This window comes from Bubalus bubalis, chromosome 9 (genome assembly GCF_019923935.1).
Source record: "Bubalus bubalis isolate 160015118507 breed Murrah chromosome 9, NDDB_SH_1, whole genome shotgun sequence".
Lineage (NCBI taxonomy): Eukaryota > Metazoa > Chordata > Mammalia > Artiodactyla > Bovidae > Bubalus > Bubalus bubalis.
Genome location: NC_059165.1, coordinates 98,246,412 through 98,260,178, shown reverse-complemented (window position 1 = coordinate 98,260,178; position 13,767 = coordinate 98,246,412). Strand labels below are relative to the sequence as shown.

Below are 13,767 nucleotides of genomic sequence, written 5' to 3'. Positions count from 1 at the left end.
GCGAGGGCTGAGAGTGTTACTCTAAAAACTATCCTGTGTTTCCAAGCTGGAAGCTGCCGGAAGCTGCGATTCCCGCAGCGGAAGAGGCGCGACTTCTGACTCGCTATGTCCGCGAACAATATGTCGGACCCACGGAGGCCCAACAAAGTGCTGAGGTGAGGTTCCTAGTTGTCATGGTGTTAAAAAAAGAAAAAAATTCAGCTTTAAATTTAAACGATATAATTGGCTTTACCAAATGATCATAAATTGGAGAACATCCCATCTAGCAAGTAGAGGGGAGCGCTAAAGAGCTACAGAAAGGAAAATTATTTAAAGGTAGAACAAGGAAGTCATAAACAGAAAAAAGGATGATTTCGGATTATATTAGTTTCCTTTTGGGGAGAAAAGGGTCTTATTAGGTGGGGGTTACCTCATTTTCCTTTTGAAGGATGGAGAGGGGAGAGAGCCCATGTGACAGACTGCCTCATTGGTGCTGACCAGAAAATTCGTGACTGACCGATTAAAACTGCATTTCTGGAGAAAGTTGAAGCTTCTATTAGGTTAGATATTAAGCCCTGATTTGGTAGCTTGGCCAAGTACAAATTTTTGGATCTGTGGTATTCTTTTTAACAAATCTTCCCTCTCTTCCCTCCTCCCCGCTCCCAATCAGAGTCTGTCTAACTGAGAGACGTGATCAAAACTTAAGGCATGAGCGCACTCTCAGCTGCTACTCTGAGGTTCTCTCAGTTTTGTTGTTCTTTTGCATGCTATTCATAGTTAACCCCTGTGATAGTCACAGGTCCTTGCTGGCTTCAGGTTCACAGTCTCTGAGTTGGTTATTCTCTTGTTATTTTTCTGATGCTCTAGTCATAGGGAGATCTTTTGCTTGATGATTAGTGGCTGTGATTATGCATTTAAAGCTTTTGAGAGAATACAGTGCATTCAGTTTAGTTGCTCAGTCGTGTCCAACTCTTTGTGAGCTCATGGATTGCAACACCAGGCTTCCCTGTCCATCACCAACTCCCAGAGCTTGCTCAAACTCATGTCCATCCAGTTGGTGATGCCATCCAACTATCACATCCTCTGTCGTCCCCTTCTCCTCCTGCCTTCAGTCTTTCTCACCATCAGGGTCTTGTTCAATGAGTCAGTTCTTTGCATCAGGTGGCCAAAGTATTGGAGTTTCAGCTTTAGCATCAGTCTTTCCAGTGAATATTCAGGACTGATTTCCTTTAGGATGGACTGGTTGGATCTCCTCGCAGTCCAAGGGGCTCTCAAGAGTCTTCTCCAACACCAGAGTTCAAAAGCATCAGTTCTTTGGCCCTCAGCTTTCTTTATGGTCCAACTCTCACATCCATACATGACTACTGGAAAAACGATAGATTTGACTAGAAGTAAACCATTACTTTGCCAGACCTCTGTTGGCAAAGTAATGTCTCTGCTTTTTAATATGCTGCCTAATTCAGTGCATTAAGGAGATTATTATGATTATAATAAGCAGGGTAATTAGCAATGTTTGGAGTGCACTTTGGAGCCATGCTCTCCAGGATTAAAACCAGGCAAAATCAAATACATGAAAGAGAGTTCCCACTGGAACTTCCCTGGTGGTGGGCTGGTTAGGACTTGGTGCTACCAGTGCAGTGAGCAAGGGTTTAATCCCTGGTTTAGAAAAAAAAAGAAAAAAAAATTCCCCTTGAAGGAGTTACCTTCTTATGCCAGCTGGCTTGCTCAGTGATCTTATGTAATTGAGTTTCAGCTTCCCCAGAAGGAGTAATCCAGTGTAGCAGGTGGTGTTGACCACAGCATAGACACTCCTTGCTCAGCCAGAAGATAAACAAAGACTGTGTGTGAGTCGCTCAGTCCTGTCTGACTCTTTGCGACCCCATGGTCTGTCCATGGAATTCTCGAGGCAAGAATACTGGAATGGGTTGCCATTCTCTTCTCCAGGGGATCTTCCTGACCCAGGAATTGAACTGGGTCTCCTGCGTTGCAGGCAGATTCTTTACTGTCTGAGCTACCAGGTAAGCCCCTAATTAAGGGCTGTTCTGTTATAAAAGAACAACTTTGGCCAGAGAATCTAAGGATCTTTCTTGGGCTGATGGCCTTGCCAAAGGACATGAATCCTGAGTCATGAAATCCTTATCATTCTTTTTAACTTCATGATGTAAATCCAGGGGACTTGACCAATGAGGTGTCTTAGTTCCCTTGTGGAAAGTTAGGAGCCCAGTTTAGTAACCTAAGAGGCATTGCCCTCTGTGCACTGGCTGTCTAGGCATTCAGAGGCTGAAGGAGAATGATAGCCATTATGGACAAAGACAGACCCTATCAGGGCACAGACCATTTCCATTAGGGGGGTACTGTTAATGGATTCATTCACAGGGATTACTGCAGTTACCCATTCAAGCCAGATGTCAGTCAGGTTTTCAGCACATTTGGGAATAGATTCTCCCAGCCTGAAATATGAAGTGTTGCTCCAAACACCTTGCAAAATAGGTGCAGTTGGTGAGGTCTCTTAGTGAGTGGGGGCAGATCTGATCTAGATTATCATGAGAATGTGGAGAGCAAGTGCAGTGAGATTTACCAGTTAATTGTGTCTAATTGAGTATGTATGGTTATGATGGGAGAAAGGGAAAAACAAGGTATAGGTTGTTCTGGCTGTGAAAGTTGAATTGCATAAGAAACTTTCAGGGGGTTTGGTTGTAGTTTCCTGTGACATTGAGAATAGAAGGAAAAGCTGGTCACAAGGAGGACCAGGAGGTCTCTAGCATCATGGATAGATTGGAATTTTTTTGTTTTTGTTTTTGACTGTGCAATGTGGCATGCGAGATCTTAGTTCCCTGGTCAAGGATCGAACCCACTGTTCCTCGCATTGGTAGTACAGAGAGTCTTAACCACTGGACTGCCAGGGAAGTCTCAGATTGGAATTTTTATTTATTTCTTTCTTTTTGGCTGTGCTGGGGGGTCTTTGTTGCTGTGTGGGCTTTTCTCTAGTTGCCGCAAGTCGGGGCTCCTCTTGGTTGCAGTGCAAGGGCTTTTCATTGCAGTGACTTTCCTGTTGTGGAGCACAGGCTCTAGGCATGCGGACTTCAGTAGTTGGGGTTCCTGGGCTCAAGAGCCCAGGCTCATTAATTGTGGTCCATGGGCTTAGCTGCTCTGCGGCATGTGGAGATCTTCCTGGATCAGGGATTGGACCTGTGTGCCCTGCATTGTTAGGCAGATTCTTTACCACTGAGCTACCAGGAAAGCTCCCAGATTGGAATATTTAATGACAAATCCAGCGGTCTGAAAGCTTACTTTCCGCAGCAATGGCCGGGAGATAAGGGTGAGAACATCATCTTTCCAGGTGAAAATCATAGTAAAAAAAGAAAAAGGAAGAAGGGTTTCAGTCTAGTTAACATATGGTCTTGATTCGGTGTCTGGGACAGAAGCAGTGCACCTTGACGCCAGCTATTCTCTTCCTCGTCAGTTTGATTCAGAGGTCTCCAGCATCTGTTTAGGACTGGATGTCTGGTGGAGCTTTCCTTAGCTGTGGGATGTGTACCCACAGCTCAGTGCCTTCTCGTTTTGCATCTTTGTCAGTGGTCAGGAGCACTTGGTAAGGTCCCTTCCCATGGGGCTTGAGGGCTGTTTTCCTCTGATGATGTTTTCAGAATACCCAGTCAGCAGGCTCCAGTCTGTGACCAATAATCCTTTGAGTTGGGATCTGGGAGGGCTTCTTAAACCTGTTAATGATAGCATAAGACGTGAAAGACTTATAGTAGCTGGTCCTATTAACGTTAGATAGCAAGGGATCAGCAGAAAGTTGTAGAGCAATGGACATTGGTCTACTGGTGACTGTTCCATGTGGAGTGAGTGTGTGTTTTCATAGAGGGTACTGGCAACAGTTGGCATGGCCAGAGGCAATACCTTAGGCCAAGGGAGTTCAGTAGTTTAAGCAGTTTAGAGGTTTTTGAGGATCCCATTAGTTCTCTCTACCTTGCCTGATGATAAGTGAAAAGGAGAGTGATAATTCCAAGGAGTCTGCAAGGTTTTCATTAAAGCTTGTACGATTTGCCCAGTGAAGTGGGTGCCTCAGTCCCTGAAGACTATGGAAGGTAGACCCCAAGTTGGAACCACATCTTCTCACAGTTTCCTTGCCATTGTGAGGGCATTAGCCTTGTGGCAAGGGAAGACTTCAGCCCATTAGGAAAGCATGTGTAGAGTAACAAGAACGTACTGATAACCCATACTGGGTGGTGGTTGGATAAAGTCCAGCAGTAGATGCTCAGAAGGTCCGGGGTGGGGAGGTCTGAGGCCTCTGGGAACACAGATAGTTTTTCCAGGATTGCAGGCCTGACAGGTCAAACATTGGTGGTAAACCGCTTTTGTGATTTTGTCTCCCCACCCATGTCTGTTCATCATTTGAGTCATTTTAAAATGCACTATGATGGGTGAAGGAATGCAAAAACTGAAAAATGAGATTTGTCAGGGAGCTGGGAAGAATCACGTGGCCATCTTGGATTTCCCATAGCCCTGAATGTTTATCTAATTTACAACCATTGTTTGCCCATCTTAATTTCTCTGTTCAGGAGCAGACTGATGTTACAAGGGCATCAAGATGGCCAGGGTCTGGCAATGAGAAGTCATGTTTTGCTGAGGCAGAATGGTCTTCATGTATCTGTGCCATAATATTTATTTATTTTTCCTGCTCTGTAAGCCAGATTTTAGTTCCCCAACCAGGGATTGAACCCAGGTCACCACAGGGAAAGTGCCGAGTCTTAACCACTGGGCCGCCAGGGAATTCTCAATGCCATGATATTTATAGATTCTGTTGCGGCTGTCTTTACATGAAACGTTAACTAGGGCATTTCCTGAACTCTGGTTCAGTCCTTTTAGTGTGAGTCTCAATTTTAATGACAGGTAATTTCTTACCTTCAGAAAGTAAGAGTAGTTTACTTGTTGCCTTTAAAAAAAATTTTTTTTTTTAAATTTATATTTTTGGCTGCCCTGGCTCTTCCTTGCTGCGCGCAGGCTTTCTCTAGTGCGGTGAGCAGAGGCTGCTCTCTGGTTGTTGTGCTCAGGTTCTTACTGTGGTGGCTTCTCTTGTTGCGGAGCACGGGCTCTAGAGCGTGGGCTCAGAGTTGTGGTGCACGGGCTTAGTTGCCCCACAGCATGTGGGATCTTCCAGGACCAGGGGTCCAACCCATGTCCCCTGCATTGGCAGGTGGATTCTTAACCGCTGGATCATGAGGGAAGTCCCTGTTGCCCATTTTTGATGGGGGCCCGGAGGACTTCAGAAAACCCCTTTGTTTCCATAACATCTCCAAATCATGGATGATCCTGAAGGCATACTGATTCTTGGTAAAAATATTAACAAGCCCTCTGGTAAGGGCTTTTTGGGCCACTTTCATTTATGGGAAGTTTCCTTTTCAAGTAATTCATAATGGTTAGTAATAGCATAATCAGTTTGGGAACAAGGTGTCCCTTCTTCATTTCCATTTTAGAGTATGGCCCATCAGCAAACAAGATTATATCAGGATGTTCTTACCTGACAGTTAAGGGGCTCATCTTTGTCAGTAGGGGTAGTGATGTAGCAAGTTAAAGGTGTTGCAACATTTAAGATGTTGCATAAGTGGAGGAAGCAAAAGGATCTCTTAGAAGGTTAATATGCCGGCACAGACACGTTGAGTCAATTCAGAGTTAAGAAGACCGGTTTTTTGTTTGTTTGACTTTTTAATACATTTGGGAGACCAGGAGATGCCCCCTCTGCATATATATATACACACACTTACTTACTTATTTATTTGGCTATTCCAAGTCTTAGTTGCAGCATACAGGATCTTTTAGTTTTGGCATGTGGGATCTAGTTCCTTCAACAAGGATTGAACCCAAGCTGCTTGCAGTGGGCCCACAGAGTCGTACTGGACCACCAGAGAAGTCCCAAGAGTTAAAAAGATTTTGGACAGTGTGAGGAGTCTATAAATAAATGCTGTTACCTCAGATTACATCTGCTGAAGCTTCTACTAACTTTGTAGTTGCAGCTGTAACCCAAGACAGTTGGTATAGGCACTGGCAACTGAATCCAGTTAAATGCTGTGAGAAGAAACAGGCTGTGTTTATTGCTATGCTCTTGTGTGAGCATTCCCAGGGCTTGGTTATTTCTTTCATGCACAAATAAAGTGAAAGGTCTTGAATAATTAGGTAGGTCTAGGGCTGGTGGTTCTTATAGCACTTTTTTTACCCTTCAGAAAAGCCTACTTATGTATATCTTCCTTAGAAAGGGGCTCAGGGACTAGAAGTTTAGTAAGGTCATTGGGTGGGGAAACGAATAGGGAAAAATTAGGAGCCCGTAGTCTACAGTAGCCAATCAAGTCTAGAAATCCACATAGCTGTCACTTAGTTGTAGGCCTAGGAAATTCTTGGATTAGCCTGATCCTTGTTGGGTTCCTTCAGCACTAGGTAATGAACATTATCTACAGATAACTGTTAATTTTCCCTTGGAGAGTTTATGTTCCTTTTGTCAACTGAAATAATAACCAACCTATAATAAGAATTTTATCTAAGCCAAATGGAGGCCTATGGCCCAGGAAACACAGATTCAAAAGCACTTGAATTGTTTTGCCGGACTACAGTATGGCAGAGGCTTATTCAGGCAAAAACTGCAGTTACATAACTTGTTTGTCAAGAATTATAATTGGAACTTCCCTGGTGGTCCAGTGGTTAAGACTGTGCTTCCACTGCAAGGGGCATGGGTTCTATCCCTGGTCAGGAAGTTCTGCATGCCTGCAGATATGGTCAAAAAAAAAAAGGAATATAATTAGAGTCGGCAAGATATATGGGTGCTTGTTAAGCAAGGATTCGTTGGGGTCTGAAGTGACTGTATAGTTACAAGGGGAGATGTTGAGACCACAAGGTTGCAGAATAACTGGTGGTGTGGTTAAATTTGATACAGTTCAGAAAATTCAGGTCCTCACTGATGCATTAACATGGCTACCCGGCTCCATTTGGATGCCTGAAGCACAGTTCTGTCTTGTCCGAACAAAGAACAAACATCAGACACAATGGGTACATTGCTTCAGGGTTTCAAGAGACAGATTAGCACATACACAGCAAGACAGCATGACCTTAGGTCAGGGAAGGGAACCTCATATTCAAAGGAATTGGTACATTGGTATTGTGGGGATAAGGTGAAAGAACATTTATCTCCTCTTCAAAGTGGACATTCTGCACAGTCTGATAACTGCACTTTTTTTTTTTTTTTTTTTTGGTCTGTCTGTTCTAATGAGCATAAAGTTTAAGCCCAGTCATGTCTTAGCTAGGATGACTTCTCCATACCACAGTATGAAAAGTTCTTCCATCACTTTTCAGCAGATAAATGGAATCTTTTATGGATGTGTCTTTGGTTACTGAGCACAGCAAGCAGTCATCCACCTGTTGTGAAAGAGCTCATTTCCTGGGGACTGGTGGGTCCTTACATCTTGACAGAGCACTTGGGAGAAATCAGAAGGGGCCTCAGTGAACCCTTGAGGCATGAGTGTTCAGGCTTACTGCTAATTGTTCCAAGTTAAGGCAGGTGGACATCAGCTGTTGGAATCTATAGGGATACTGCAAAAGGCTGAAAAAGATCCACAACAGTGTTTTGAGCCTGCTGGAATTTATGACAAAATGGTGTTCCAGGTTTGGGACAACTGGGAAGGGGGAAATAACATTGCTAATAACCCTTGAGTCCTGCTTGTTGTTTAGTTGCTCAGTCTGGTCCAACTCCTTGTAACCCCATGGACTGTAGCTTGCTAGACTTCTCTGTCCATGGGGTTTCCCAGGCAAGCATACTGGCTGCTAAGTCACTTCAATCATGTCCGACTCTGTGCAACCCCATAGACGGTGCCCCACCAGGCTCCACTGTCCCTGGGATTCTCCAGGCAAGAACAGTGGAGTGGGTTGCCATTTCCTTCTCCAATGCATGAAAGTGAAAAGTGAAAGTGAAGTTGCTCAGTCATGTCCGACTCTTAGTGACCCCATGGGCTGCAGCCTACCAGGCTCCTCTGTCTATGGGATTTTCCAGGCAAGAGTACTGGAATGGGTTGCCATTGCCTTCTCCAGGGGACCTTCCTGACCTAGGGATTGAACCTGTGTCTCCTGCATTGCAGGTGAATTCTTTACTGCTGAGCTTCCAGAAGCTCCTGAGGGAAGGGATAAATCAGGAGATTGGGACTGACACATACACGCTGGTATATATAAAATAGATAACTAAGAAGGACCTACTATGTAGCTCAGAAAATTCTACTCAGTGCTCTGTAAAGACCTATATGGGAAAAGAATCAAAAGAAGAGTGGCTATATGAACATGTATAACTGATTCACTTTGCTGGACACCTGAAATAACACAGCATTGTAAATCAACTATACTCCCTATAAAAATTAAAAAACAAAAGAAACTTTCCCCTGGGGCTGGAGTAGGGGGAGGCTCTTAAGTTATGGACAAGTCACCATCCTCACCCATTAGGTTTCCAGACTGGCAGGATCTGCGTGTTGTGGTGGCTTCTATAGGGCGTGCCTAATTAGCCCTGGGACATTAGGTCTTCTGTTGTGGGTGTGTGGCTTTGTCTGGCTTTAGGCTTCAGAGGATATTGATGTAATTGAGGGAGAGGTTTAGTTATGTGTCTCTGAATCTTTATAAGCTCTGTATTTTTTATTCTTCCAATGTCAATATTAGAAATAACGCACAGAGGATTTCCCTGGTGGTCCAGGATTTCGATTCCTGGTCCAGGAAGATCCTGAATGCCGCAGGGCAACTAAACCCGTGCACTGTAACTACCGAGCTGGAGCTCTAGAGCCTGCGCTCTGCAACAAGAGAAACCACCGAAACTAGAATAGTCCCAGCTTGCCGCAACTAGAGAAAGCCCATGTGCAGCAATGTAGATTTGGTGCAGCCCAAAAGAAAGAAAGTACCCAGAGATTTTGAGACACCTCAATTAAATTCAGGGACTTTTGTTGGAATTCTTCCTCTCTGTCAAGGACAGATTGTAAGAACATAAAAGATCTGGTTCACGTCGTTCAGGAAATTTTAAGGTGGAGTCCCCATTGGAAACAAAATGTCTTAGCCCTTTTAATTTAGAAAGGAGAGCTCTACCTAAATAGATCGACTGGGGCTACGTCACATAGTGAAAAAAGAATGTTTTTCAGTCAGAAGTCCCAGAGTCATTTGTACTGGTTGAGGTAGAAATTCTCTCTGAACTTTTGTTAGATTCTTCCAGTTAGGAAACCTCTTTTTCATTCTGAGGGAGTTGTCATCTTAAGGGAATGGGGTGAAAACATAGCTCCAGACTGCATGGAGATCAAACCAGTCAATCCTAAAGGAAATCAACCCTGAATATTCATTGGAAGGACTGTTGCTGAAGCTCCATTCCTTTGGCCACCTGATGCAAAGAGCCAACTCATTGGAAAAGACCCTGATGCTGGGAAAGATTGAAGACAAAAGGAGAAAGGGGTGGCAGAGGATGAGATGGTTGGATAGCATCATCGACTCAATGGACATGGATTTGAGTAAACTGGGTGATAGTGAAAGACAGGTGAGCCTGGTATGCTGCAGTCCATGAGATCACGAGGAGTCAGACACGACTTAGTGACTGAACAGCATCATCTCAGGAAAACACGTGAAAGTCTCAGCACATAGCTTGGCTGTGAGGGACCAAAGGAAGGCCTGCAATCTTGAGAATTCCTGCTGAAGAGGGAACAAGCAGTGTGAGGCAGGTGCATTCAGAGAGAAGGTCTGACCGAGTCACAGAACTGAACAACAACAATAAGTATCAACGAGAATTTGATAAGGTTTCCCATTAGATTTAATTTTATTTTCCCCTTGGCTGTTTAAGGGGATTACAGATAACAGCTTACCAGAGAATCCCTTGGAATACTGAGGAGACAGATACGGGGGCACTTGAGTTGAAGAATTTGCATAAGACCTTTGAGGACAATCTTTTTTCCAGTGTCCCAGTTGATTACATTCGAGACATTGGTCCTTGGGCCAGCGTTTTGTTGGTGGAGCCCTAGGAGGGCATTATTTTAGCTCTCTGGTCTTGGAGCTGTTGTAACTGTAAGACCAACAACTTGGAGAATTTTTGCTTTTGTGGTCTTACTCGAAGGTCATTTCAAAGTGCTCAGCTGTGGTCATTGGCTCCATCAGCCTGGTGGTCTCTTATCCTCTCTTCTGTATTTAATCAATCCACTAATCTCAGGAGATAATCTGTGAGCAAACAGGACCACTAGAGCAGGTTAGGTGACTATCAACATGGAACCGAAGCACCATAGGAGGAGGGCTTCCAAGCAAGTGTCTTAAAGTCGGTCAGATTCACCTTTCTTTGTTTTGCATGTTTGAATAACAGACCAGTCAGTAGGGGTAGGGAAGATTCTAGCAACGGTTTATAAAAGGTCTGTTGCTTTTTAAAAATTTTATTTATTTATGGTTGTGTTGGGTCTTCGTTGCTTTGTGCAGGCTTTCACTAGTTGCAGCGAGCAGGAGCTGCTCTATGCAGACTTCTCGTTGCAGTGGCTTCCCTTGTTGCGGAGCACAGGCTCTAGGCATATGGGCTTCAGCAGTTGCAGCACGCAGGCTTGGTAGTTGCAGCTCGTAGGCTCTAGAGTTCGGGCTCAGAGGTTGTGGTGCACAGGTTAGTTGCTCCACAGCACATGGAATCTTCCCAGACCAGAGATGGAACCCATGTTCTTTGCATTGACGGGTGGGTTCTTACCCACTGTGCTATCAGGGAAGTGCAGTTGCTGTTTTGCAAGCTTTGTCTGGTTGAGGACTCTTTTTTTTTTTTTTTTTTTTTTGGCTATGCCCCATGGAATGCAGGCTCTTAGTTCACCAACCAGGGATAGAACCCGAGACCCCTGCAGTGGAAGCTTGGAGACTTAAACCACTGGACCGCCAGGGAAGTCCTGAAACCCTCACTTTCAAGGGCAGTCTTGTCTCAGGGAGACCTTCCCCATGACAGCCATAGTAATTCTAGGTTGTTTTATAGATATTTACAGCTTCTGAGATTATAGTTCTTGGTCATAAAAATAAGCAGGTGTGCCAATGGGTAGACTTATTAAAGGACATGGTGGGGTCAGAGATGCTCCCATCTCTCTTGGCTGGCCTTTATCTACACAAAGGAAGACAGACAGACATGAATACTGTAACACTGCAGCCATAACCAGCTACTGTGGCCTGGCCAAGAAAAAGGCCCTGTGCACACACCATCACTGACTGCCTACGTGGAACCTGGGGCTGGAGAAAGGCTTGAACCAGGAGTAGACCCTACATGGGGACTGTGGGCTGATTCCAAACAAATGGGGAACTGCAGACCAAACCGCCAGCACGTCCCAACAAGGAATCTGGGAACAGAACCAAGGGCCTGGGGTTTCCAGCCAAATGAGGAACTGTAGTCAGAACCACCAGCAGCTCCCAACATGGAACTAGTGGTTCCAGACAAATGGGGAACTGGCTGGAAAGCCAATTAGGTCGGGAGCATGACACAAAGAGAGCAGAGCTCAGAACTGAGAGGAACTTACCCATGGCCTCCAGATCCAGCGAGAAAGACCGTGAACTCAGAAGGGGATTCATGGTACCCCTCCTTGTGTTCCTTGTTGTTCCTGAATGTCAGAGGTTCACTTTGGATCCTGTTGCTGCTACCAAATCTCTTGAAAAACAAAATTCACCTGAGTAAATTCTAAAGGTCTAATTGGCTTTATTGAAGGATTCATGAATCTGGCAACATCTCGTCTAACAAGTAGAGGGGAGCGTTAAAGGCCTATAGAAATGGAAAGGTTTTTAAAGGTAGGGCAAGGAAGTCATAAACAGAAAAAAGGATGATTACAATGTCAGAGACTACATTTCTGGAGGAGGCTGACGCTCCATTCAGGCTAGGTAGTAAGCCCCAGTTTAGTGGCATGACCTAGCATAAATGACTCCATTTTGGACCTGTGGTTTTATTTTTAACAATGGGGATGGGTCTCAGATTGTGGGTTGGAGGCCCAGGGAAGCATCTGCCCACCCTAGGGGCAGAAGTCGAGTGCCCCTGACCCTGAGCCTGCTGCAGGTACAAGCCCCCACCGAGCGAGTGTAACCCAGCCCTGGATGATCCGACACCAGACTACATGAACCTACTCGGCATGATCTTCAGCATGTGCGGCCTCATGCTCAAGGTGGGCAGGGCTCGGGTGATGCTAAATGTAGAAAGCCAGAGCTGTCGTGAAGCCAGAGGTCCGGGTCAGGATGGGCACATTGGATGTTGGTCTGAGGCTTTAAGGCAACTTGGTGAGGTCCTTAGGGTGATGGGGGATGTCAAGGGCCAGGCTTCTTAGGCCTGAGGGGACATGGTGGGGTCAGAGATGCAGTTCAGGGAGTAGGACCTGAACTTGGGTACCTGAGGTTAGCTTTGGGAGGCTGAGACTGAGGCAGTCCTGGGGATCAAGGCTGGAGCTGCAACAGGTGAAACTGGGATTGGAACTGGTGGGAGAATGGCTCATTGGGGTGCCTCTCACTGACCTAACCCATCTGTCCACCCACCTCTTCCAGCTGAAGTGGTGTGCTTGGGTCGCTGTCTACTGCTCCTTCATCAGCTTTGCCAACTCCCGGAGCTCTGAGGACACGAAGCAGATGATGAGTAGCTTCATGTGAGGCTGGGTCTGCGGAGGGAGGGACTCCTGGGGGAGGGGTGGGAGTTCCCCCACCTCTCCATCCTGGACTGACACCTCTCTCCCATCTCAGGCTGTCTATCTCTGCCGTGGTGATGTCATATCTGCAGAACCCTCAGCCCATGACGCCCCCCTGGTGATGTCAGCCTAGAGGGGTCACGTCCTGGGCCTCTCTAGCCACCTTGCCCTAGGCCTCACCTGTGGCTGCTCAGCCTCCTGCCGTCAGCTGTGGTGCTGGGCTTCCCTCGGCGAGGCAGTCTCTGGGTCTGCAGCTGGACAGAGGGAACCTGGCCCTAACTCTGGGATCTCACAGCTGCTGGAGCAGAGAGAGGAGTCCCCTGGGCCTAACCTCCGACCCCCACCTTTTCCTACCCTGCCTGCTCCCAGGGGAGACGCTATCCGTGTTTCTAGGTGTACCCACTCATTTTCTTGTTGAAACCCGTTAATAAAGTTTTGCATTCTGGCTGTTCTCTGCGACCTCTCTCTCCTGTGCATGGGGGCTGTTTGTCCTAATAGAGGGAAGGGCTCCACCTTCCCACTCAGTCAGGCCTGGGGTGGGGCCCCAGTCTGGAGCCTTTTGGTTAGTTCATTTGCTTATTTCGCAAGACTCATGCCTTAAGCCAGCTGCCAGAGACTAAACAGTGATGTCTGCCCTCTGACAACTCAGAAGATAGCTCTGCTGATCTAAGGAATTTGGGCTTTGGTTTTCTCAGATGAGTGAGGGTAATGTCAGCACATCGGATGGACTGGTAGGCACTGGGGAAGGTAGGAAGTTCTCCCCTACCTGTCAGGTTCTCACTGCTCACCAGAGGACACTGGTATCTCTTGAACAAGGCTGGAGGTCTCCCCTCCGCAGCACTGTAAGGGTAATTCCTTTATTTAACGTCTCAATCCATAGGACAAAACAGAGCCCCCATTAACCTCAGCTCTTAGCCAACCTAGGTCCTTTGCAAACCATAGCCCTGAAGGTCGATGGAATACCTAGAATCCTAGGCAATACTCTACCTCCAAGGCAAACTTAGCATCCGCGGGAAAATCTGAGACTTAGGCGCCGGTGGTGGTGGTGGTGGGGGGCACACTATAGGGCACTCCGGTCACATAGAGGCCACAAGACGCTAAAGGCTCCACTGGCCAAAGC

General features: G+C 46.1%; 1 protein-coding gene across 1 annotated transcript; it reads left to right on the top strand.

Moving 5' to 3' along the window:
- Positions 1–13,099, top strand: WDR83OS (WD repeat domain 83 opposite strand). Its single transcript, XM_006041594.4, has 4 exons — positions 1–155; positions 12,032–12,137; positions 12,511–12,608; positions 12,703–13,099. Exons 1-4 carry the CDS (start codon positions 106–108, stop codon positions 12,767–12,769), a joined length of 321 nt encoding a protein of 106 aa, XP_006041656.1. The 5' UTR covers positions 1–105; the 3' UTR covers positions 12,770–13,099.
- The last annotated feature ends 668 nt before the right edge of the window (positions 13,100–13,767 follow it).